General features: G+C 32.1%; 4 protein-coding genes across 4 annotated transcripts; 1 reads left to right on the forward strand and 3 right to left on the reverse strand.

The window, feature by feature from the left end:
* Positions 1–105: 105 nt before the first annotated feature.
* Bm6024 (Protein C21B10.09 in chromosome II, putative) lies at positions 106–11374 on the reverse strand (the record flags this gene model as incomplete). The annotated part of the gene is made up of 19 exons (XM_043079084.1): positions 106–158; positions 303–375; positions 673–807; positions 1051–1137; positions 1274–1345; positions 1558–1628; positions 1993–2039; positions 3171–3296; positions 3650–3840; positions 4000–4114; positions 4291–4370; positions 4445–4549; positions 4852–4975; positions 5273–5363; positions 9412–9566; positions 9875–9986; positions 10123–10277; positions 10490–10698; positions 11159–11374. 19 exons carry the CDS (start codon positions 11372–11374, stop codon positions 106–108), a joined length of 2217 nt encoding a protein of 738 aa, XP_042935018.1.
* Positions 6775–8330, forward strand: Bm6025 (Uncharacterized protein; the record flags this gene model as incomplete). The annotated part of the gene is made up of 3 exons (XM_043079085.1): positions 6775–6871; positions 7427–7640; positions 8279–8330. 3 exons carry the CDS (start codon positions 6775–6777, stop codon positions 8328–8330), a joined length of 363 nt encoding a protein of 120 aa, XP_042935019.1.
* A 7861-nt stretch (positions 11375–19235) lies between the features above and the next one.
* Positions 19236–23259, reverse strand: Bm6023 (PAN domain containing protein; the record flags this gene model as incomplete). The annotated part of the gene is made up of 10 exons (XM_001900827.2): positions 19236–19291; positions 19463–19604; positions 19961–20121; positions 20250–20406; positions 20565–20695; positions 20958–21075; positions 21383–22086; positions 22332–22461; positions 22721–22839; positions 23160–23259. 10 exons carry the CDS (start codon positions 23257–23259, stop codon positions 19236–19238), a joined length of 1818 nt encoding a protein of 605 aa, XP_001900862.1.
* Positions 23260–24626: 1367 nt separating this feature from the next.
* Bma-cap-2 (F-actin capping protein beta subunit, putative) lies at positions 24627–26419 on the reverse strand (the record flags this gene model as incomplete). Its single annotated transcript, XM_001900826.2, has 7 exons — positions 24627–24779; positions 24985–25053; positions 25156–25266; positions 25352–25499; positions 25667–25780; positions 25915–26126; positions 26417–26419. 7 exons carry the CDS (start codon positions 26417–26419, stop codon positions 24627–24629), a joined length of 810 nt encoding a protein of 269 aa, XP_001900861.2.
* Positions 26420–27900: the final 1481 nt, after the last annotated feature.

Raw genomic sequence — 27900 nt, forward strand, 5'->3', positions numbered from 1 at the left:
AGCGTTCAGTAAAATTTCTCATGTAGTTTTTTTTAAAACTCTCATCAAAGAAGGTAAGAGTAATTAATTTGGACAAAAAAAGCGAAGGAGATACACCAGAAGTGCTCATGTTTGTTCGTTGATCGGCGTATTACCAAATGGTGATGTTGTAGTGCCTGCTAAAACAATTGAGGAATATTAGATTTCGAAATCTCTGAAAATCTTTTTTTTTTTTTTTTCATTCTTGAGACTGAATGTATCCATTGGACAACGTCTTAAATTAAGGCCAATTGTGTGCGTGCAGGATATAGAGCTCAAAATACCTGTGCTGTGATCGGTATTGGTCATGGGAAGGGGATCTGTCCAAAATTGTTCCATATTTGCAAATGGTGAAAGCTAGAAAAACTTCAGTTAGTACTTCCTTGATAAATAAGTACTCATAAATATTGAAGCAGCATGTTTTCACACAAAAAAGTCAAGATGATTCATAACAACACAGAAGCTCCTCAAGTAGCGAATGGTTTAGCTTTATTTAATAAATTTATAATAATGAGCTGTGGCGATTAGATTTCGGTGGTTTGGTTTTTTTAGCCTTTCAATATGCAACATTCACAAAGAACGTGGATGAAACCCGCTGCTAGCACTGAGAAACCCTTTCAACTTTTAAGAAGGGAAGTTCTTTTTTTAATTTACTAAAGCTTTTAGCTTCATTTGCATTCCTCCAATGTTATGCATGAAATCTTCTAGCAGTCGGCAGAATTCGGCACTCTTATTTGTTAGCGTTACTTTATTAAGCACTTTTTGCGCATAAATCATCCGCATTATGGCCTGGAATTTTCCAAGAATAACTTTTGAGTTCTATTATTTTTTGGAAGATGTTCCTCCGGAATGTCTCATCAAATCGACATGATAGATCTAATATTTGTATTGTTTAAGCATATTTGAGTAGAATATCATTGAAGTAAGAGACATTGTATTTTATGTTATCTTTCTCTATTTCCGTATTATTTATGTGCAATTTCTATGCTGAATTCATGAAATTTTATGACAATCCTAAAAGTGACAACTTACATCTTTTAAACTGCAATCAACTTCAGTTAAACCATAGTATCGGTTCATTTCAAGCTCAACTTCAGAGGATTCTTGAAATTCAGCGTTCTAAACAGCCAGGGTACACTTACTTATCTTTATCGGACAGAAATAGTGGCAATTCCTTTAGAGAAGAATGAAATAGGTCTGGATTTTAAATTTATGTAAGTTTCAACAGTCAGGTTTTTCTCAATTAAAACCAAACTTCGAAGGATTGGGATGCACTGAAACTGCTTTTAGATCCATCAGTCGGCCCAAGACGACAAGACTCTGTTAACTGAAGCATATTTTACAATAAAGTATCATTTATTAGTTGTAATACTGTAGATTGGTGGTGTAATTAGGACAACGGCTCTGTCCCATTCTGCGAACGTTGTACTGAAGTTCTATCATTGCAGAAACTCTTAAGATTTGTAATATAATATTTCATCATCCAAAAATTGAAAGTATCGATTTCCAGGATATTTGATTCTTTCGGAGTTCTTTTACCTGCTCGTAGTCGTTATCAGCCCATCGATCATAGTAGGTTTTATCCATTTCTTTTTTGCTCGATGAGGTCACTATAAATAACTTCTTGCAGCAAAATGCACTATTAATGGAAACCTGTCAGTATTTTAGATGAAGTAGCAGGAGGAACCCTGCTCTTTTCACTTCAATGACACGTAAAGCACATTTCAGTTACGCAGGTTCTCAGAATTTCTGATAGTTCGTTCCTAAAAGATTTGTATATCTAGGTCAATCAATCAACTAACTAATCTATATATATATATGTAAATAGTTTAGATAGAACAGATGTACATAAATGTACCAAACGATTCTCCAGACTATTCAGAACAATCAGAGAAGCATGTGCCCTAAGTACTCTAAGCAGTAATTTTAGATTTCAGAGTCTCTTTCCGATTTTTAATGTAATGGAACAATCACCTTCACACCACCAACCGCACACCAACACTTTTACTAAACGAAGTGCACTACATAATATTCATCAAACGTTTTCTGTTCAGCGTGTGATACACAATTTTACTGCTTTATAAAACGAATGAAATCAGAGTAGGAGTCGAGCATATATATATATATATATATATATATATATACACTTAACCGTATCAGACAGCTTTCGATCAGTCACTTTTGCGATATTTTAATAAGCTGCATGAATATGAGTACCATCAAAAATAAAAATATTAGCAAACGGCCATGCAAGTAGCTCATATATTCAAAAGTGACGGGGCATAAAACGTTTCCTGAACAGACGAGAAAAAACAAATGCAGATCTCGTCTATTCTTCCACAAAAATAAATAATTATTAGGTGACAATAACAAATAATGAAACAAGTTAGACCACTATCACAACCCTGATTACACCAAAAATGTGCCAGACAGACTGGGAATATAGACAATATAATTTAAAAAGAAAACGAACACCTGTTTATCAGAAACCGCAGCATAAATATAAATTTTGGTTTACAACAAAACAGCATGAGCACAGGAATTGACGAGATGAAATCAGATAAGCATTTAGTTACACCTTAAATTGGAATTACACAGTTATACTGCGAGCCACTGCTTTATCAGTTCAAACTGGCAGCTGGTGTCACGCAGTTTTTGTTAAACATAAATTAGTCGATCACACCAGATATCTTAGAAGTTGACCCACTAAAAGCAATGTCAATTACAATAGCAGTTTGAAGACGAAAGAAAAAGCAAGATAAAGGTCTCAAAAGAAAGATATACTGATGATCGGTTATAGTAATTCTCACGAATATCAGTACAAACAGTACAGAAATTAGAAATAGAATGTGGAAATAATGTAAAAATTTAAATCCATAATGCAATAAAAGAGCTAAAATAAGACGAGAAATCTTTTTTCCTGATTTGTTTAAAAGTGATAGCAGAATAAAAAACTGTGGTGTAGCTTGACAAAAGCTTGCAAAACAAATTTATAACCTAAAATACACCTTATTATTTGCAGATTGAAAGTAAATGTAAGATTTTATAAATCCCAAAAATATGCAGATTCCATAGTCTATCGTTTTACGATTCTCCAATCTTTGCGTGGTATTTCTTGAAAATACCTAATTTTCCTAAAAGACAATCTATACCAAATAATTCCAACAACAGAACACAATGCAACAGCGATATAATAGCCATCCACAGCCAGTTCGCAAACATTTCCTTCTGTTGTGCATTGATTCATTGACACTTCAGTATTGCATGAACCAAGAATGCTATAGAAGATTATTAAGCAACTTGAAATTTCGAAGAGAAATGAAACGAAAAAAAAAACTTATACAAAATAAATAAGCTAAAGTGGACGAAAGGCATTTCGTCAGCTGTGCAATTATTTCTCATAGCTCTTAGTTACCGCGTATGATGGATGAAGTATTAAATTATTTTAGGTACTAATAATCGGTCAAATTATACATGGAAATGAAAGGCACATTCAGAGTAGTATTTCCTATTATTTGCAAATCATTCGAAGAATTTTATGAATTCAAAGGATTCTAATATGTTTTAGTAAAATTTAAAGGGACCTACACACATAAAATCTGTAATAAAAAAAAAAAAAACTGAAACTTACGTTTTGGTCCCTTTAACAACACAATTCTTAAAAGTGAAATGGTCTGTAAGCGAAAGAATAAGTGTGACAGGCCAGTTACCGCCTAAATTACTTAATGTGTTGAGCAAAGTCATATATGTACCTCCGATTGCTGGATCTGATACCTGGGCAAAGAATGCCATAAGTGACACAAACATGCTATAGGATGCCACCTGAAAATCGCAAGACATTTTAAAGTAATTCTTGTAAAAGAAAAGAAGTCCTTTCTGTTTCATTTCTACCGGAGCGATTTACTTAAATCATGTTGTAAAATACATAAATTTTCATTATGAATACCGTTAAGTTTTTCAGAAAAGCATGGATAAACAAACTTGATGGAAACAGTATGCTACGATCCAAACAACATAGAGCAACGCTGGGAAGTCTCTAGAAGACAATGGAGGTGTGCACCAAATCATTGTTGCAAATACCCCACTCAAGAATATCCTGAAAGCTTTGGCGGTAAACATTTAGTTGTAAAAAACTTCATGAGATTAAACGACATGTATATATAAAAAATATATAATGGAAGTGAACTATTTAGCCAACACTAGAAGTAATATACAAAAAGAAGAGTTAGTATTACGTCATTCACATTAAATTAAACAAAACTCCCAACAAACCTATAGGGATAAGCAAGGAGGAAAATATTCAGAGGTCGCGGACCGGCTATATATTTGCCAACTACCCACGGTAGCAATACCTGAAACATGGCATAGAAAGAAAACAGTGCAACACATTTTTACAAATACTTAATTATCGAAGCGTGGAACTAACCTGCAAAGGTACCAAAAACAGAGCAATACTGGAGAGCTTATCCTTCGGCATACCCATACTAATTAATTTTAAACCTGTGATCCCATCAGTTGCCGCAAATGCGAACTGCAAAACAAACACCTAATTTAAAATATCTTGAGATTCTTCGCCATAGATTTCATCATAATATCATTGCCCTAGCTAGCACCAAAGTTTAAACTATAGCATTGACTTAAATCAGCTACCACTATTAGCTGTACTCGCTAGAGATAAAGTGATGATATTATCTCTTCATTTTCATAGAAAAAAATATATAATGCATAATCCCTTATATTAAAAAAGATTTAGTCAAGAAATTAAATGCACTATTCAAGTTTTTTATGTAGCTGTATTTACTGTCTTGTTCTGTAATCCACAGTATTTTTTACCTTTCCGGTTAGTAAGATGATGACCATCCACATAACTGGCTTCAACCGCAAGATTTTCCATAAAACGGCATAGGTTTGAAAAATTCCTAACTCTAACACCTCATTCTTGTTATCAGCATCATCTCTAAAATAATAAATCAATCAGCAGTTGCTCTAAACTTTTTCTCAATAAGTAAAAACAGTAGCATTTGCACTTACTTGAACAACAGTTATGTTCCAGCAGTTCTAGAAGTATAAAAATTTGATCAGTGTAACTCTTACTTTACAAATTTATATCTCATCCCGGCATAATTTCATCCCTTTTCGGGCTAGGATTAGCTTTAATTGCTCCCCTTCATAGATATAAACAATGAATTTTATGTATGTTCTGTCTAAAAATGTCTAAAAATCTTACGTATATAAACAAAATAGAAGAACTGACTTATCTATGACGGAATGATCAACTTCTTTTTTGAAAATGAGTACCAGCGTTGTTGTGATCAGAAATACCCATCCCCAGAAAAATATGAAACCTGCAGAACAGTAGAAATGAATTCTGAAATTTCAGTGAAATTTTATGCTAAATAAAATGTTTGTCTAAAGATATTGCAAACAACAGTGTCTGCGAACAAAATGCACAATGCGTCATCAACAATTGCAGAGTGATAAACAGGTAAAACATTAAGAGTAGGAAAAGTATAATGAAGGCAAGATACACTCAGGAGGAGAAAATAGAACAACAGCGAGACAACTACTGAAGCAATTGAAAACTAATTCTAATCCTATACTCCAACTTTGTTTTGGTTTTTCACTGCATTTCGCCCGTCTAGTAGGACTACATAATTTTAAATTTATTTCCTTTCTTCACTGTGCATTTTGAGCTGTAGTATAAAATCTATACCACCAACAATCGAAAGGTTATGCAGCTGTCATTATACCATAATTTCCTTTGAATAAGAATAATGTAGTTTGGAAAGAAAATCAGGTAAATTCATATTGTGCAATACAGTTTACATTATTGTTCATAAACTGCAAAGAAGCCACCACTAAAAAAGTGGAATCCGTGTAAAATACTTATCCATCTAATCAGTAAGAAAAAATCTCAAATTTTTTAAAGCCATAAACGAAACCAAAATAAATCTAATACTACTGATCGCCTACACATTAATTAATGATATGAAAACGTGAACAAGTCAGGAATTTTACAGCTGTTTTCGGAAATATTAAAAATCCTTATGAACATAGCTATCCTAGATAATGCGTTATTTTAGATATGACGGAGAAAACGAGGACGTTACCTTTTATTTCTTTTCAAATTTTTGCACTAGCTGAAATCGAACATTGATATCAATACCACAAGTTCCGTTACACTTTTAGAGCATATATTTTCAGAAGCTTGAACGAATTAAGCTAAGAGTCATTCACGAAATAGACTGGGTGACCAAAATAAAAAGGAGAAAAAAATTCAATTTATTTAGAAGCAGAGATTCATGATAGAACCAAACGGATGCGTAACATAGAACAAAATGCGAACAGTAAAGTAGCAACAGCAGCAGTGGCAAGGAAAAGTGGGTGAGTAATAGGGAAGTGACAAAGACATGAAAGCAGCATTCGAGAATAAGCAACAGGTCCTAAGAATTGAGGAGCAATCTGCTCTAAACGACAAATTGAATTCCATCCTATCATTACTCACAGCCTAAACTCAGATTGAGGAAGTGGATGCGCAAATCTATCTAATTCAGCATAAGGAATTAGAAAAGCAACTTGTAAAGCTTAAGCTTCACCTGTTTGAGCTCTATCAACATAGATTTCCGTTAGGGTCATAATTGTTGTCACCCATCTTCTGAGAACAGTTACGGTGTGCCACCAACAGTAACACAACCCGGGGATCCCAAGAAGTGGTCGGCTCAATTGCTATAAACTTAACGAAGAAAGCGGACAACAATGCACCTTTACAGCGATATACGACACCTCCCTTCTCTACTCGTACTTCTGTTATGTGTTGCTATCACAACTGTTATCATCCAAGGAAACACCGTCGGTCAGTTTGCTTTTTTCTTCAAATATCTACCCCTTCTTCATAATTTAAAATATATCACCCGTCTCACTACTTTATATTAAATGAACAGTCTGATATATTCTTTCTTCCTATCATTGTTGTAGATTAGCAATTATTACTCATCAGTATAACTTCCCAGGAAAATAGAGTCCTATAATGTCCAACTTTTCATCCTAATCCTTCTAAATTTGTAAATTGAACTCAAGTGTACTTCGCTTCCACTTTCACCTTTCCATAAATTTTCCACTCATTATTATTACTAGTGGACTTATTTTAATCCATAATTTTAATCCACCAAAAAGCAAAAACATTAGTCCGAATCATGGCCATCCAAATATCCTTCACTTAGACATGGAAGACATGGAAGCATGGAAGCTTGTATATTCTTCTCCTTTCTACTAATTTTTTAAGACTTATAACACTTTATGCAAAACTGATATCTCTTCACGTTTTTTCTCATTGAGTGTTTACTTTTGACTATAAATATGCTCATCACTTTTTTCCAATGGCATTAAAAAAGGAATAAGAAATTTGAAGGAGCACATATTACAATGGACAACTGCAAATCGGAGAAGCTCCGCGAGCTTGTATTAGAAACAATTGGTCTCTTTCCTCACCAATACAGCTATCAAGCAAGGTATATGAAGGAGCAAGCTGAAATTCGTTTTGGCAACTGGTGGTCAGCTGTTATTATTGGTGATCGAGGCGGCTATGGTATGAGTGCTGTTTACGATCAATATGCTAACACAAGGTATGTACGATGAAACAATATTATAGCATTTTCTGTTTTAATAAATTGTACAATATACATAGGAGTAAAAATGTATAGTTCAAAGTAGTCGTTTTTGCAGCTCTATAATTTAAAAAAAACACTTAAGGATGTCAACTCATACATTTGGAATTACTTAAACTAGTCATCAATGGACAGTAAATCTCCTAAAAAGATGTGGCCAGACGGTTTCAATTTGGATTATGTTATAGAATTCATAATGTAATATTTTTGCCGAAATAAGCGCTATTCAAACGCATGCTCTCGAAATTTTTAAGAATGGCTAAGAAAATTCAGAATAATTAATCCAGGCCTCGTGTTACAAACCCGCGGCATTCAAACAATCTTTCTAAAAATGATATAATAAAAGTTTTGACGCCTTTTCATTCTTCCTCAACTAATCTTTATTAGTTCCAAATTGTTAGGAGTAAAAGAGAAATTTTATTGCTTATTCGAAATCTGACTGAAGTGGCTTACTTTTAAGGGATAAATTCCTGGTGGAACTGAAAAAATCCAATAGTTCAAAACTCCAACATAAATGATTTCCCCGAGGCCTCTATCATTTTGACGCTGGTTAAATTGCTTTTATGCATTATTTATTTATCCCAAATTACTTACAGCTGCGAGTTGAGGATTTTCGACACATTCTATTGGATAGGACGAACGAGCTAGTCGGGGTTTATCTGGTAATAACTGGTATAAAATACATCTTTTCATCAAGATTTCCTATTACAAACTATGATTCCTTATGATTTACGTTATTTGCTGTTTTTATAAATGTTCTCTTCCAGTTCAAATTTTAATATGCCAATATCGATCATCCTCCTCTTTTCATTAATCAAAGACAACATTCTTTTTATCGCCGTCCCTTTATTAAAAAGAACTATTGCAAATTGCTGCATTCTGAAATGGAGTGGAAAATAGCTCTGTTGTCTACTTCTATTTCGCTTCAAGCATTCTTGTACTCTTACTGAAGTAGACAACTTACTGAAGAAAAAATAAACAAGTAGAGTACTGATAGAGATTACTACAAACTATGTCAATAATTCAAAATATTTTATTCTATATAAAAAATCCCTTCGGCTAGTAAATCAATATATTTGGATTCATTAAGTGGAGAAAGTAAACTGCACTAAAACTAAACACATGAAGCCACTGTTTCATGTTCATCCTAATTACATACTGAATGAAAAATTTTAGTTACTAGCTGCACTAAAAATCTATGTTTTGTTGCATTTCAGAAAAATTAAGAATCTTTAAAGGCGGTGCATTATATAAATAACCAATCCAGAATTTCAAAGACTGAGAGTTTGAAAATATTCTCATCGGAATAGTAATATGAGTAACAAAAGTACTGATTAGATTTTCTCTCATACAAAACAGTAAACGATGTTATATTTCCAACTTCTTTTCTTTCTACATATTTTTTGTTCGTAAAAAAATTCTTTACATTCAATTAAATTAACTGCAAGAAAGTGAGTTTTCTAAAAAATTTGTTATGAAGTTTTTCCTGGAATATTAGAAAAAATTGCTACATAGTTAAGTAATTTCAAAATTTATTTGTCGTAATATTCAAAATTGCAGTCTAACTCAAATATCTAATCCTCGTTACTACATACGGAGATAGAGAAAGCAGTGTCCTAACTAAATTTTCATTTCAAAACTGACATACTACGTTTACAACTAAAAACATAGATGAAAAATATATGCAACATACATGAAAACAAGAAAAAAAAAACAGGAAAGAGCTAACCGGATAGGTTTATTAAGCCGAACGGCTCCGGCTTATTACGGAAGAAACGATTGGCAAAATCGGGTGAGTCCAGCGTTAAAAACATGACATTTCCCAAGAAAAAGCCAGCTGTTTGACCTGCTGCATTGCAAGTCGATGCATGCCCAACATTCTCTCTATAACATCAATATTATCTGTTAAATCCAAATAAACTCAGAAAAGATTTGTCCGGTTATTCAATGCATTACAACTAAAATGGTAATGTTAGTGTAAACAAACGAAATCATACATGAAAATATGGTAACAAAGTATTACGTATAATCATAATATTTAAAACTCTTGCATTATGATATAGTAAAGTATAATCTAATTTGTCGAAGATAAAAGGACATACTATCTTGAATAGGATAAAAATATATGTTCCTAACCTTACTATTAGATTAGAACTATAAGACTAGTATACTACAAAACTGCAAGTAATCACTTAGAAAGCATGGTAAGCGCCCAACCATCCACGGCTATATCCTGTGTAGCGGCAAGGAAATTCAATGGCAAAAACAAAAACATTAATAAGAACACATTTGGCGGCTTTGAATCTGAAATAAGAATACTGCAGAATATAACTGTATATGCTTAGTTATAAAGAGCTAAATAAGTAGATCCAAACATATAACTTCTCTAATTGCTCTTCTTGTACAATTTCCACTTTAAAAGTATAACAAAAAAGCTTACCTGCACCATTATCACCCATAATTTCGGAAACTCTGTAGGACAATGAAAGCATAAAAATGCCAATAAGATACTGACATGGAACCATCCACGATTTCCGACGACCTATACGTTTCCAGTAAACCGAATCCACAATTGGTGCCCAAAGCAACTTCACGCTGGAAAAAAATAAACATTCTTAAAAAAATTCAGTCACTGCATATGTTTAACAAGAAAAATGAAAACTCCACAATGATCCTGCTTATAACTTCGAAATTTATTCAGAATGTTAAAATATATTCCATGACGACTATCAGAAAGGTATATTTTTTCTATGTTATATAAACTATCATTTAAACCAAAAAATACGTAGCAAGAGTGTATAATATACCTAAAAGGCCAATGTGCAAATGAGAAGACCGCTTGCTGACCATATGATACATGTTTACTGGACAGTACAAGTGGAATGGCCGCAATCAAACCTAAAGGGATGCCTTGCAGTAAATAGAGAAATGTTAACAAGCATAATGATCCGAAATCTCCTTGAAATGATTTTCTGACACGACCCAACCATGACGACGGTAAATCTTCCGATGGACTCTGAAAATGAAATCATTTCAATTTTTACAATCATTCATTTACTGCAAGGAAAAAACCATTGTATAATAACATTATTTCGATAAATTCATGTTTAGCTCAAAATGTGTTCCTCTTATAAAATAATATGTAAAGACTTGAATGATGAACATATGATTTCCATGTGAGCACTGCATTAGTCCTGCAACATAAACAGAAGTGAGTTCTCACCACCACCAAAAATAAAAGAATATGACAGCGCAAAAATAGCAACTATCCAATGGACTTTAACTTTCATATATTTCATTTAGCCTCTCCAAGTTTAGTAACAAATCACATTTTTGTGAGATACTGCAAAGACTGGAATGAATTTCACGAAATTTTACATTTAGATATGGCTAAGTAGGATGAAAAAAGTAACGGTAACAACACGAATTACTACCACAAATCAGCTCTCTTGGAAAGGGAAAAATATCACTATTACCTCGTCCAATTTCTTCATCTTATCAACTTCTTCATCCCCTGATTTGCTGATACCTTCGGTATTAAGTTTGTAGTTATGTCGTTTCAATCGGTATCGTGTATAAGGAACTCTGGTAGGGGTTATGAAGCCTGATTCCGTGGTTACAGTATCATCCGTCCTTTCGTCCATATACTCAAATGCTTCATTTTGATGTCCAAACAGCATTTCTTCTGCCATACTGATTGAATTGCAGGGAACGTCTCCGGCACAATTACACACTGGTCTAATTTTCCCCTTGTGAAATGTACGTGCCGTATCAAGACGGAAGGTCTAAACGTACCTGCAATGACTAAAGTGCCGGACATAAAATCAAATGGAAACCCTCAAAAACTGCAAATAGTCTACGTAAAATGCACGCCCCTGCCACGACGTACAAACCCGCCCACACCATAATGTAAATTCCGTTGCGGAATACTTGCGGCTGTTGCAACTCGATGGCTGTGCATTAAATCATTTTCATCAGATAGTGCTTGTGAATGAAATGAGACCGGAATGTCGGGTACCGAAGTGCTTCAGATTATTTCAGGCGCTATGCCGATTGATAGAAAGTCTTAATTAATGGAACTTATCGTCTAAGAAAAAAGAAATATCTTGGTATCGAATCAGAATAATTTGACCATTGACATTTTATTCGAAAAGAATGATATTCATATTATTCTGTCAGCTTTAGTTCTTTAGTCTTCAATTTCCGTCTTTAGTTCTAATTTTTTTGCTCCATCAAATTTTCTGTGTCAGTGTTGTGTGTAAAAAAAAAAAAACTATAAGCAAATAAAAAATTTTGAAAAAAAAAAAAAAAAAAACTTAAGCCATTTCTTAGTGTTTTGACTTGAGTTGAAAATCAAAAATAAAAAAAAAAAAAAAAAGCCACAGAAAGACAGCCTCCGATTATGAACAGTCCCCACAAATTTAAAATCCACAATGCTCTAATATTTTTGCTAAATATTGATACATATTAGACAAAAAATTTATTTATTAACCAAGATGGGAACTGAAGCTAACCTCTGGAAGAAGCCGATGATTGAATTTAAAAGTTGAAATCAAAAATCAAATTAAAATGTTTTACAGAAGTTATAGGAAATTAAAAAAGGAAAAATGTTTCGCACTTGTTAGCCAACAAATTTGATATTTTTAATAAAATCATTTGCTTATCTCAAACAGAGGTGAAGTTAAAAGAGCCTCTAATTTAAAAGATTTATTCTGCATTTGTTGTGATCATCCATCAGTTTAGTGAAGTATTAAATTATTGTTCACGTCAGTGTCAACACTACAACTAAATCAATTCTTCTCAAGAGGATGTAACATCAACACTAATCCATGTTCAAATGTTTTTAAAGATGAAACCGCTTGATGTTTAAATAAAACTGGCAGTTTACAGCTCGATTTATTTAATGGTTTAATATGAAGCTGATAAGATTGAAAGTTGAAGGCTTTGCTTGGAGAAAAACAGATAAAAAAGGACTGATAAAGTCAAACAAACAGTAGTATGAATGAAACTTCCCGGGAACGTTTCTCAAAAATGGTTACTTTTTTGCTTTTACTAACATTTTCTATAATCAAATATTTGACCTACTTATACAACGATCGCTCTCTCGGGAGTAACAAACATTCCCAACTATCGGAGTCAGTGAGTCGGGAATGAGGAATGTAATATAATTATATGCAACTACTCCATTAAATTCATTATTTTGTATTTTCTGTGTAAAATTCGTTTTAAAATGGTTCACAGTATCGATTAATTAAAAAGCATGAAGAAGAGACTTACGCTGTGATCGAAATTATGGATGACAAGTGGGTCATTTATAGGTGAATGTTGGAAAGAACTTCGATCGGAGGTCATCGAAAACTCGATAAGGCTTTGTTGTTACTTCTGGTAACTGTTAACGGTATGAAAATGTTTCTAAGCGTTATTTCAGGTTTGAATTTCATCAAATTCCAGTTTTTATCGATAAGCGCTTCTTTTTTTTCGAAGCAGTAGTAAACAACCAATGCCACATTGTTGCTCTACAATCAAGGCTATTTCTAATTTGAAAGAGGAAGTTGTCTTTCTAATTAAATCGGAAGAGAAAATAATAACATCAAAAGTGAAATATAGGTTAGCAATAAAACAAAATGCGATAAGCGGCTGTGAATCTAAAGAATGTTCAAGTTTGTTTCAAGCTTCTCAGAGAGCTGTTCAGCAATGATCTTTAGTAAATAATAGTACTACCAGGAAGACAGTGGAACTTAAATTAAGATGAAATTAGTGAATTCGAAATCAACTTTCAATCTTTAGAATCAAAAGCGGTAGAGAGTGAGAAAGCGGGAAACAGGTGAAAGACTGTCCAGCTAAGCAAACAGCTGTTATCAAAACAAATTCATTATGAACTAATATGACATGATGAGAAGCATAAGAATTTATCGATAAGATCAACTGAAGAAACTGTCATTAGTGGCAGACGAGAAGAACTGTCTAATGCTATAATTGTCACTGTGTAAAAATGGCAGTAATTCATTCACTGCTTTTCAAGACTAACCATTTTGTTCCTTAAACTATCTTTACAATAATTAGTCTCTAACGTTGTTTGTTGGAGATATCCATTAATGTCAACACATCACGTGATATTCTGGTTTTGTATCGCTAAAATAGTGACATCACAAATTATTGGTGATAACACAAATCACTGGTGTACTCATAGAGTTCATTAATGACAGCATATCACGTGACATTCTGGTTTTATATTAAGTAAACAAGGGCACTGATAGTGATATGACATTCATAGTCAATTCTTTGAACTTTCAAGCAACTCATTTTCCAAAAATTTTAGAATGCTGAAACAATTAAGAAGAGAATTCTAATTAACAACTTGGAATACACTAATAATTTTTGACGCAAAAAAAAAGAAACATGAGCATTTTATGAATAAATTGGTAATTGTTCCTGTACTTAGATCCAATAATTCATTAAAATTAACTATTATGTCGAATATTCTCATTTCTTGTTTAAGGGGAAAATAGCCAGATACAGGAGTATTTATGCTTTTTGAAAGGAATGTAAGTATATGTGTTTGTCGTACAAACAGAACTTCCAAAGGGAAACTATTTCTCTTTAATTCACATTAGTTCTAAAATTACATCTGTAAATTACAACATAACTTTTAATTCAGCTGTCACTCTATGTATGATCACATTTCATAGTTTTATAACAAAATATGAACCTTTGAATGGGTGGTATTTCTTTCTTCCATATCGATTAATTTAGTTGATAATATACCGGATCTTTCGATCGATTTGTTCTCAAAGGTAATGTCACTAATAACGATGACATTCATTGGATTCTGTTCTATTGTCGGTGAAATTTTTGTCATTTTTTTTTTGCTGCAAATAAGAATTTTGTACAAAAATTGTATCTGTAAAATATAATGTAAGATAAAATATGCTTATGTTTATATCTTTTACAATGACTTCAAAGAATTGAAGTATGCATGCATACTTTCAGCTCGAGAATACATGGTTTGAAAATTAAGGTGAGATTTACTAATCAAATTTTTAATAAAGTTTTAAATATTCAACACATTTTTATTGTTTTTCTTCTTCACAGCAGTTAATATGGTAAATTTATGATATTAAGTGAAAAATTCTTAATATAATTAAAGAGAGACGACAGATGATTGATATAAAAATTCAGTAACAAAAGATTGTCAAAAGGAAAATAATTGCAGAATCTGATCTGTAATGCAAAGCAGCTTGAATTTGACTTAAAGTATTGCACTAACTGTCATTATCACTAATAAAATAATAATTAATCCTAACATTTTCTTTTGTTTAGAAAACAAATCTTTCGAAATCAGACGATGAAAATTTTGAAATCTTAATTTTTAAACTAACTGTCATGACTTCCAATAAATAGAAATACTTTGATAATTTCTGCAACACCATTTAGGTACTGAATAATTAAAAAGCATTATTAAAGTTCTTATCAGAAGAATGCTGAAATTTGGTAAAAGTCATCTACGTAATAACAAGGAAATATATATTACAGCATTTTAGAATTTATACACACAATAGTCGAGAAACTTTTGGATTAGTTGAAATATCTATTTTTTTGTTATCAGTTCTCTGCCAATAAGTTCCTACTTTTTCTAGATCTTGTAAAAACCATTCAATATTTTCTATTTGGAATTTTACACGTTCAAAAATATCTGTTATAATTTTCAGTAACTGAAAAATTTTAGATTAACTGAAATCTAATTGATTTTATTGGTAAAGGAATTGTAAGAGAAACCAATTTCAAAGTTTAAATTTTATCATGAAAATATATAAACGGTGACATTAAAAGGTGTCCACAAACGGAGAAATGTCATTAGAAAGTGAATGTCATTCCTGATCACTAAGTTCGTAATAACATTATAGTAGCACGCAGTTGCAGTAAGGCAACGCCGGTTTCCCATCATTTTATACTATAATATTTTAAATGACTTACATATTTTAAAAGCGAATATAACTGATCGACTAGTTTTGTGAGCGGAATTGAAACCTGTTACATAATTTTCCATTTATAGTCCATAGAATTCGGAATACTAACAAATTGAAATTAAAAGTGAAGCAAATATTTTCTCTTTCTCTTAAGCTTTTTAATACGATGATAGTCTAATTGGATGGTAAATATGCAGCATTCATCTTTGCTACTGTTTTTCATTCCATGTACCGGTTTTGTCTTTCCTGTTATCGTCTTGCAGGATGAAAACATCGTCAACAGACCGGAATGAAAGCAATATATGATTCATGTTGCATAGAAAATGAAAACATTTCTTTAAATAAGGAAAAATTCACTTCAAATTCCATTTCTTCTTCATTATTTCCTGTTTTCTTAACATTTTCACACTTCAAATTTCTATTAGCATATAATTATGTCGTTCTTATTTATAAAGTCGACACATGCATGACATGCATGCAATCATTGTAATTATCAATCATTTAATTTTAATAGTTTTTTTCCGGTTAGTCGTTCGAATTTGAATTTTCTTTCCTTCAGAAACAATTTTAAAATTATTGCATAAATGCAATGATAGATTTCATCAATGTTTTCCTCATTTACATCAATTGAGAGATTTCATTTTGTTGTGTATTGAGCATAAGATAATCTTGTTGGCTAAGAAAATCCAATTTTAAATATGAACAATTAACGTTGACAATTTACAAAAATGAAGTTTGATTGGAACAGACAGATAGACAGACATACACACGTATATACGGAGAGACGTACAAATTTAAAATTTTAATGTAAATTTAAATATATGCATTTATGTGTTAATTAATATCAAAACTGGCATATAAATGCGCTGAAACGATCGACCGTTTTTCTTACGGATCAATCGAATCTTTCCATTGCACGGCATATACGGATTTAAGTGCACTACCGGATTTAACCTCTATAATCATTACAACAGCATTCAATGAAATAGCACACATTCTGCAATTGAATCACTGACAGTTCTAATAAGTTGAAGCCCTGAAGCCATATTACATTGGCAGATTACCTTATTAGTATTCTAAGTATTGTTAATTTATTCGTTGAAAATACTCAGTAAATAAGTAATAACTGAGTGTGAAAAAGTATAAGGTATTTAATAAATGAAACGAAAAGTTTTTCCATTTTGAATGGCAAAATTTTCGAGAAATTAAAAGTTCATTTTACTAATTGAGAAGGAAATTTAAGCGTTTTTGATTTACAAAACTTTTTAGAAATTTGAATAATTGTAATGCAAAGTTCAATGCCTTTTATGGTGTTCACTCTTTCTCATCATTTCTCTTCTTGTCATTGCTATCCAATTTGGAAATGAATCTATCAAATCTAATGAATTTAATTAGTTTGGTCTTATTCGAAATGAGTGATGACAGATACACTTCAACACTAGTATGACTAAAAATCTTTAAGGAAAATAATTATGAATAAAGGATGAACCAAATTGAAATAATAGTTTCGTTATTCCTCAATAAGAAATTCCATTGTTTCACTAGTTAATTCAAAGCTTATCAACAGATCAATGATTCTCAATGAAACAGTGAAAATTTTTGACTAAGAAAATGAATGGACAGTCATTAAACAAATATTAAATAAACACACACACACACACTCGCGTATACATATAAATGAAAGCAATTGAGTCGCCTTATTTAATGGTATTAGAATTTGTTATTTTTCTTATTATTCGATACAATTAATAATCCTTTCCTTCCGGAAAAAAAAACCATTCGGCAGACTTTCGCTTTTCCTAAAATAGCTCTCTTATTTATAGTAGCAACAAGACACAGACAATGCAGAATTATTCGAATGTTTTCTTAAAGTGTTACTCATTACTTTAGTTATTCATCCCAAGTAAAAAATTTAAAAAATATACATTAACTAATTTAAATGATCAGAAATGCTTTGCCAATATCATTATCATTTGAAGCAGAGCACCTAAACCAAAATCTATATCAGAATTTCGATGAAAGATTTGTTGAACATTGCTGATCTAGTAAAATTTATTCCCCTTTTTGTAATGATTCCTTCTATCTTCTCCTTATTTCTTTAAAGTACACAATGATCCAGATTTTTTGAACTGAAAAATTTTTGTTCAAAAATTAACAAAGAAGAAGAAGTATGAGTTACTACGCCAGAACAAGGTCAGATGATGTTTGTTGTCATTTCAAAATATTGAATGTCTAATCTATCGGTCAATCAATCTATTCGTGTACGCAATACATGAAAGAGCATCACATTCAAGTATTATTAATACAATATCTGAAATAACTATAGACACTTCCTATGCATAAAACAAGTGAAAAAAATGAGGTCACTGGGTAAGCCATATTCTTATCAGGTGATGAAAATAGCAGGTGATGGAAAATGAAATGAATGTAAATTAAAAGAAATGATATTATCACTTAAAAACAGGTAGTGTGATGTTAACAAATGATTAAATGCATAAAGTTAATTGAATTCTGAATTGAAAATTCTAACAAAATCGATTTTTTTTTTTTTTTTTTTAAAGCAATCAAAAATTTTCAATGCTTTTTTGTCAGCAGAATTTCACAAAAAAAGAAACCTTTTGAAATGGTGTGAAAAGGATTCTGAATGACATTAGAATAATCAAAGACGAAGAAAACGATAGAATGAAATAATAGCGCAAATAGTTCACTGCGTTTTCAAGAAAAATAGTTCCTAATGAATCATCAACAAACCTTTTTCTCTTGTTATGAGATGGCGAGTAATAATATCGTGATTTTATTAATTAAATTATTTAATATGTGCTTGTTGTATATATTTAAGTAATCAGGGCTAAAAATCATTGCTACATTCCTGGAAAAAAAAAATTGAGTATTTTCAGCAATTGATATTTCTGATTTTGAGGAGGTTTCTTGTCTTACTGCAAGTAATCTTAATCACATCGTCATTAATAATTTCTGGAATCTTTTATGGCTGCCAGCAAAACATTCTTTGAGCCAGTATAAGAGTAGCACAAAAAGACACGCTACACGCTGAGATTTGACGTGAATACGATAGTATGTTTATATTTATTCACAATATTCAAAATGACTTAACAAAAAAAGTCTGTGAGTTTAATGTTTTAATTGTAGCATAGAAGGTGCGGACTGAAGGCGAAGATATATATGATTGTATAACACTCTACCTTACGTCAACTTATAGGCGGTTCTCACGCCAAACAAGTAAGTATTAGTTTGGTTATTAACCAATGTAGTAATGCTATGATTCATTTGCAACTGATCACACCTATGTGAGATTTCATCAAGTGAGATTCTCTGAAAACACGAAAATAAATAGTAATATAAACACAAATTAATTCATTAGCTATACTGATCCAAAAAGTCTATAAGTAGAACTGATGGTAAATAGTAAGGTATACTAGTGATGCACTCATTTATGCTGCGGATTTCAGCTTATTTCTTAATAAGAATGATTGATTTTCAAGTATTGATTTTCAATGATTGATTTTAATGATTTTCAATAAGAATGATTGATTTTCAAGTAAGCACCGGAAATCTGTTCTCATTGCTTTTATCGAACATTGTTAGGTCGTTTCATTGAGAGATGTTGGAGACGTTCCGTTGGAACTAAAAAACTTGTTTTTTGGAATATTCATTTAGCAGTAGCAGGAAGGAATCGATGTTATATGAACTTTTTGGAATCTGGTAGTTGTTTTAGTTTAGAAACAATTCTCTCATAGCTAAGCATTTATATTTTTCCTTAAAATTTAATAAAATGCTGAGAAAAATTAATCCAACTTTGTGTTTTATCAAACTGCTTGCATCCATTCTCGAAATAAATCAATCCATACTGCTGATGCTCTTGAAAATATTCAGGGCTTGATAATGAATTTTCATCATACAACAAACATTTGCCCAAATTAACAACAAATGCTGCCGACTGCAAGTTCAAAATTAAATGAATTAAAAAGATCAAGCCACTATATTCTAAAAGATTTTAGAAATTATAGTCACGAACTGTTTGGAAAACAAAATAAAAATGTACAACGATAAGAAGATTAAATTTTATAAGAGATATTAGCAGTCCTATTTCCATTTCATGTCAAAACTCAGAACTTTAATGTAAAAAAAAGTATTAGTTGAATGAATCATTAAATTTCTTATGGAAAAATGCTTTGTATTATCACTAGAAGATATAATCTGGTGAATGACAGAACAGATTTTGTGAAAAATTATATAAGTTAAATGATATGCAACTGTCTTGCTTAGGAAGAAGTTGGTACTAACAAAGAATACCTTGCAGTGAAAATGAGGTGCCAAGACACATAGCTCAATGCACGCATGTAATCCTTGATGACCTCTCGGAATACCGTCAAAAATTTCTCGAGGCTTAATATCGATCACATAATCCAGAAACGCAATAAATTCAGAACATTCTTCGAGAAGAATCAAACTTTCTATAATTATAAGGAGTACGAATTAGCACGACTGCTTATAATATTAGTTCTTTAATTTCCAACTTGAATATTCAAATATCTTTTCATTTTTTTTCTAAGACTAATGACTAACAGAACGAGAATTAAACCTGGATAGCAGAATTTCACTGCCGTTCGAATGCTGAAATCGGATTCAGGTGATGGTGAAAAAGCTAAAGATGCTACAACGGCGTTATTATTGGTATGTGTCACACAATGTCGTTTTACTGCATCATAAGTGAAAGAAGTACAGTCTCTCCCAGAAACCTATAACTGAAATTATCAATAAAAGTAAATAATCAATACAATTCACTTATTAGTTTTTAAAGTAAGAGAACTGTTAATTGATATCTTTTTCTGTTCGATTCCTTTATTGATTTATTTATTAGGTAATTAGGTCTCATAAATAATGTGTAAGAACGAACAGTGATAAGGTTACACTTAATTTTGCAAGAGTTGTACGACCCAGCACTTGTCTTCTTTTGCAACCTGTTCTCTTCTAATACAGCATTTACGATAGTGAGCCATACTTCACGCTCATCGCTTCCACATATTGCTGCTATGTACTTATTATAGTACTTACAGGTAAGTATTATTAGTTGATAAATGCAACTTCAATGCAAATTATGATACAGTTATACTAATCTCCTTCAAGACTAATGAGATTTTTTGAGATCAATTCTGTTACGCTATCCGAACTAAAAAGAGTAGCTAATATCATCTACTAGAAATAATTCATGAAATTTCATACGCTCCTCAAATCTTTGGTTGATGAGAAAGATTTGATGATTAACATCAGTTTCATCGAAAAAGAAAACCTGTTGGAAGAAATCTTTCTGCTCTATTATTTTGCTTAGAAAGTGTCATGGAGATCGATTTAACTGTCGAAATTGGTATCAACTTATCCAGAATGAGTGTCATCATTTCATTTGGGTTCTAAATAATTGTTTCATCACAAACTAAATTTGTAGTAAAAATCTGTCACACATAAATTTCAATTTAGAGTCAATTGAGAAAAGCAAGCAACAGTTTAAGAGAATTCACAACTTGTATTTCTCTTTAAAGAAGAGCATGATTTTCAGAATTTTTTTGAATTCGCATATGTGGTTTGAGCTATAAAGAACGGAGCTGAATGTGAAAGATAATTTGGTGTTTAGATTTCTTCCTAAAATTGACTGAAACTCTGGTAACTGCTATTTTTATATTAGTAAACAGAAGTAAAAGGACGAATTGTTAATTCCACCTCATCTAACTTTTCCACATCTATTATGGAAGTTTTAATTGGTGATCGTCGTATGTCTTCCGTAACCATTTTCAACAGTTTATTCAAATCAACACCATTTTCCTGACGATCTTTTTCGAAATTTGCGCTAAGCGTTGTAAGCTTCCTGATGTTTTCGGTGAAAGATAAAGCATCATCAGATGAGTGGGTTTCATGACTTGATTTTTCCAATACTTTAGTTCTTCTGGATGTTAAATTAATTAAATTTTCTTTGTGTGTGGACAACAACGTTGGAAAAGTTGACATAAAAAATTTGGAAGCTGGTATCATTTGAGCAGATTCGTCGTAAATTTGATAACCCTTAGAGAGTACCTTTGATAATGCAGTTGGTGAAGAAGTAAAAGTATTAACAGTAATACCATTAGCAGAAACGATAGTTTTATCAGAAGTAGTTATAATGGAAGTTGCAGTAGTAAGATTCGATTCGTCAAACTTTTCATTCTTCTTAAGTTTTTGTTGACTATCAAAATAATCGAAATAAGGAGTGGGAGTTATAGCTCGACCACCGGGTGGTATATGAATCAACGGGTTTGCATGCGCTACTGCAGGTCGCTGTAATTCAATAAAACCTGTGTTTGTGTCATACTTCGGAGTAGATGGTAATGCCTCTGAGATTGCGAATTCTGAACCCAGAAATGTGAGGTTGAAGCCATTTAAAAATTGGTCTGTAAGAGAAATTAAAGGTAAAAATATGCCAAATTGATAACAGCTAAATAATGTAAATGAAATAATTGTAAGGATCGAGTAAAATGGAATGGAATTTTAGCGAATGAAGTAGTAATTTGTTATTAAATTATTTAAACTGATATTAATTCAATGGTTCATATTAAATGCAGTAATTTTATGATCTCTGAAATAACATTTCATGACACTGCTCTTACTAACATAACGAACGACAGTTCAATCTTACCCAAGCAATTTTTTTCAACTACTCGGAAGTAAATCATGCCACGAGCTATTTGTGAATGTTGCTGACCATCATCCAAGAAATAATGACAAATGTGTTGGAAGGTATCATGAACTGTAGACCGACAGCGAGACTGTAAAGTTACGTTATTGAGAAAGATAAGGAACAATAATTACTTGCAAATGGATGGGAAGAAATAGAAACTATAAACTGAAAGGTACTAATCAAACTTAAAAGTATCCAATCAACATCAATATTAACACCTTCTTCTTTTCACTTGAAAAAGTCAGTGAAGAAATTCCGACATAAATGCCTGCCTATGTATTTATAATCAAGAAATGAAGAAAAATTTAAAACGAAATTCTAAAAAAAACAAACAAAACTCATAATACCGAAGAAAGAGCACAAAACAGTAAACACTCTTCTGGTGTTTTCATTCGCCACTCGCTATGATATGGTGACAAATCCGATAGCTGTTGACCAATGTGTTGTTCGAAACATGGTTTCAAAGCTTTAACGGATATTTTTTAAATTTAAAATAATTTTATGTTGAAACTGAAAATTGCCTATTCGGAGAAAGAAGAAAAGGTGCAGAAATCAACGGTTCCACGTTTACTTCTATTTGCTTTCATTGTTATATAATGCAATCCATAATATCACTAATCATGCCCATTAACTATTATTAATATTCGTTTGAATTAAGTTATAACTTATTTTACTAGACAGAGAATAAGAAGAACTTGTAAGATTCTTATGGAGGAAGAATGAAATTAGCAGCGACTACGAGTGAAAGATCACTAATTAATAAAAATAGTGAAAACTAAAATTTACCATCAATGTTCGATTTGCAGTTACCTATTGCGGATAATAATAAAATAAGGAGCGACGGCAAATTAATGAAAGAATCAGTGAAGGCAACAGTAATAGCCATTTGATAAATGTTGAATGGTCGAAAGGGAGAAGACTGGTAAATTTTAAAAGCTGACAAAAAGATGGGATGTTTTCAGTGAAAGGAACAACACAGGAATCAACTTTATTAATTGTATGTGGGTGTGCATTTGTGTCTGTGTTCGTAGAATAGTCTCTCATTTTCAGCACTTTGCTGTTTCTCTGGAAACTTGAAATCTGTCCTAAATTGCGTAATTGTTTTGAACGGACACGGATGCAAGTGTATTTGGGTGCATGTGTATGAACAGAAATACGTCATAATAGGTAAAGAAGCAAATCAGGTCACCAATCAGCAATAAATCACATAAGTTCATCTTCAAATGCCATACTTTTGGACCTTTTGATCCTCTAAACAAATCCAGCCTCCTAAAACATTAGTTCTAATAAAATCGCTTTCATTCTGATTAATTTTGAACAAACCAAAACAGTAAAATCCCTTGACAAGATCAAGTACGGCAGGCGTGAAAGAGGGAGGAGAGGGGAAAAAACGGGTATAAATTCCGGAGATTCAATTAAGCTTGTCAGAGTTGATAATTGTTGTTAATCATTCCTTTTTTTTGGATGTCTGATATATATTTTCGCAATACTGAATACGCAACACACAGTAAAGTGTATGAATAATGAATTACAACAGCGGATCGCAATAATTTAAATTTACATGAAGAGAGAAACAAACAAATGATGAATGAATAAAGCTGATGTATTCGTTTTTCAAAATTAGACGTTAACAAAATGAAAATCGATTAAAAATTAACAGACAATGAAGTTGCGATAATAGAACTTTTTTAGGTATTTGGCATAACCAGTCAAAATCGAAAATCCAGAAATTTAGGAATGATTTTGGAAAAAAGAAACTTATGCAATGCACATAGAAAAATTATGAAGTACAATCCTATCAGCATATTGACAAGTAAAAGTTACAGAAAATGAGTAAAATTTGCAGTTTTTATGAAATGTAGCAACACAGCAATTCCATGTTCACAGCCCATCTTAAATAAACAAAATTCTTCCATTGCAGCAATAAGTAAGTAACAATTACAAATCAAATAACCGATATAGTTCCCGAGCGGCAAATTGATATTTCTATTAGATGCTTTCCCCAGGAGATCCAGTATAATAATCATGCATTTAAACCATTATGAAGCACTACAGTGAATGAGTGGAAAAATCAGATAATTAAACGTATAATTAGCAGTTATAAGGATATCTTTACAATACTGAAGAAGCATTCTATCTAAATTAACATTTGAAAAACATGGAAAACAAAAAAGCGCACCAAAAAGCCCTTTTAAAGAAAATGGTGAAACAGCTGTGTTGCAGCACATATAAATCTCTTTTGCTTTTTTTTTTTCACTTGCCAATACCTCCTTTTATCTCCGTTGCAATTTTCTTTTGTCGTTTCAGCTCCTCAGCATCAAGTGTGGTCCGTAATTCACCAACAATTTGCTTGGTTTTCCCAAAGTAAACTTCATTTAAAGTTGATCGAATTTTACTCTCCATATCCTGAAAATGAATATTTTACTGATTAGTCAAATTTGCTTCAGTCACCAGCTAATATTGATCAATATCCTTAAATTCAGGAAGTAAAAAGAATATCAGAAAATTAGTGAAATGAAGTGGTTATTTTCAATAGAATAAAAAATGCTGTTATTTGAAACAAACGATTTCAATCCATTCAGAAGAGAAAGATCTGAAGAAAGTTTCTCACCTCTATCATTTTGCCAATATTAATAAGATGGGTATTTGTAGAATCGTTTACCGGGTGGTCAGCTTCAACCTAAAAAAGAATAGTAAACATGAATGAAACAAATTTCGATGTGAAATAAAGAGCAGCAAAATTATTTATTTGTAGTTAGCTAAAATGAAAAATGAAAATCACCTGTCGCGTAACTGATCCTCCTAAATTCATTATACCGCTTGCTTGTTTAGTCATTTGTAGCCAAAGCATCACTGTACTTGTAAGTTTGTAATGAGCATGCCTTCCACCAGCCTGAAAAACAAAAAAGAGCCCTTAAAAATTTCCTTAAAAATTAGTAGAAAACAGAAAAAAATCCACAACAGTGTAGAAAATATACTTTTTCTTGTATCTCGATTACATGGATTGAATCCCAGCAACCCTGTATATTACGCAAACCATCTCCAATTTTTTTGATTAAAACAACGCCTGCAAAACCATAATCCAAATCCCAGAAGTACACTGAGGACACGCCACCCTCAAAATATCTGTAAAAATATTTACAACCTAAATTTTGTCAGCAGTAACAAGTACATGAAAAAAGACATTAACCAACAATTTATATTTAAATAGTAATGTACTTTTGAAATAATAAAGTTGTTTCGATTTCAAAACATTTTCATCTGCTGAAGCGACCAAATTAATATAGACTTACGCATCTCTATAAGCCTCAAATGCAGCATTCATTTCAATTTCCAGCTTACGGAGTTTATCTGATGGGGAAGCACCGTCTTCCAATGGTGGGTCGTAAGTATTGGACCATGGTGAGCTAGAAAAAAGTGAAAACAGTGTAGTGATATACGAATTAATGACAAAAGCGCCAAAACAAGCATTAAAGTGAATCTGAAAACTAATATATGACAAAAATTACATGAAATTAAAAAGTTTCAAACAAAGACTAACCGATAACTATCGCTATCTCTATTATAATCACAAAGGAGGTATTCCTTTCCTGTTTCTTTATCACGAGCAATTTTTAGCGGCTGATCAACCGCACTCAACAAATCATCCACCAAGCGAGGACACAAATCAATTAGATCATTCAAATTTCTTTCTACTTGTTGAGGTGGCAAACGCCTCATCAAATCTAAAGCGCAGTCCAGCTGCTGGTCTCCCTAGAAATATTCAACAAAAATTTTTTTTACACATTTTAACAAGTTTTTTATGACTGCCGAATAATTACCTTTCAGAGACCTCATGAAATGTTCGAGGGCTCACAGTACTGATTCTAACCTTTGTCTAATGAAAAATAATACAACTTAGGGTTCCATGTTTGACTTTATATTTCGGAGTTACAAGTTGGAGGCTATTGAAAATATGTTTCATAGCGGTGGGCAGAGATGAGTATGGGATCCAACAAAAGTAAGATGAAGTGAGATCACTCAGACTGGGTATTGCAACATACCATAATTCTCTGAAAATCAGAGATTTTTGCCCACGCAAGCTTAAAGCAGGTGATGAAGCAACTTCAAGGATCTCCTTCTACTGCACCTGAAAAAGAAAACAGTAATGATCATAAGGTACCTTTGATGACGTAATATAAGCACCTTAGATGTGAAATTAAACAGCAAACAAAAAACACATTCAATCAATTCAAAACTAACAAAATTTCAACGAGCATTTTGATATTAAAGCAAAAACATTTTCAATATTATTCGGCAATTCCGCTTTGGCAAAACTTTCAATAATATAAATTATCTCTTTACAACTAATATCATTACACTCAATTAATTAACTATCATAACTCTCAGACCACATTAATTCACTCAAACAGTTGTAACAGAAGTCTAGGTTGCAAAACGTTAGGGATCAGTTTTTTCGCAACTTTGTGGCATGCAACGAGAGCTTCTATGTGATACTGCAGGTTAGTCTTTCCTTCGGGAGTGCGGGAATGGTAAAGGTGACAGATAGTCGATGTGATATGTTTCTGAAGGTAGTGTGCTGTCTGAGATTCAGAGGATTTTCTATGTTTGAACAAAATGATAGAAACAATGATTGAAAGTAGAAATCATTTTATGATGGAAAATCAAGGTTAACAAGTAGGGTAAATGTTTCACGTGTGAGGAATTCAGTCTTGATAAAATATCTTTTTAAGTAGGGCGTCACGCTTAACCATAACTGAATTTCTTCAATGACACAATACTCCTAAACTTTACAGGAAGTTTTGTCTACATAAAGTTAGATTGTTAAAGTAAAAAAATTCTTTTATCATGTTCTGTATCCTGAAGACTGCTTACTACCACTATTAGATTGGTGAGGTGAAGGGTCTTAATTCGGCTGACCACTTTCAGCATGTCATTATCATGTCTTGTGCCCTAAAGGAATTATGTAGCGGTGTTCTTAAAGAAATTAACCAAGCCTTCTACGATTTTAACATTCATTTATCTTCTGAGATAATTAGGTATTGTTTGTCACTAACTGTGGGGACTGATTATCAGGGTTTTGCTAATGGGAAAAATTAATAGTCGAGTTATATTAATTTCATTATCAATCTGAGTCATAAACTGAATACAAAATTCAAGAGAGTAAAGTGGTCTTCACGAACAAAAAACTGTCAATTGTTATTATGCTCTTATGAATATTAATATATAGATATATAAGAAATTTGAGCATAATAGGAGAGGGATTTAGTCGGAATTAAAATTTCCGATTAATTTGATTCGAATTTATTCGTGCCCTCTGAGAAGAGAACTATCATATAAATCTGTTTTTGTGTCAACAGTAGAACTACGGAACTGCCATGATCTCTCTCTCTCTCTCTCTAACATGTCCTTTCAAAATTCTGACCAGATTAATTATAAACACTTTGAAACCGTCTCTCACTGAACTATCACGTACTGTGACAGTACTACTCTGCTTCAGAATATACTCCGGTTGGTGAGTGAATTA

This window comes from Brugia malayi (genome assembly GCF_000002995.4).
Source record: "Brugia malayi strain FR3 genome assembly, contig: Bm_v4_Chr2_contig_001, whole genome shotgun sequence".
NCBI classification, from domain to species: Eukaryota; Metazoa; Nematoda; class Chromadorea; order Rhabditida; family Onchocercidae; genus Brugia; species Brugia malayi.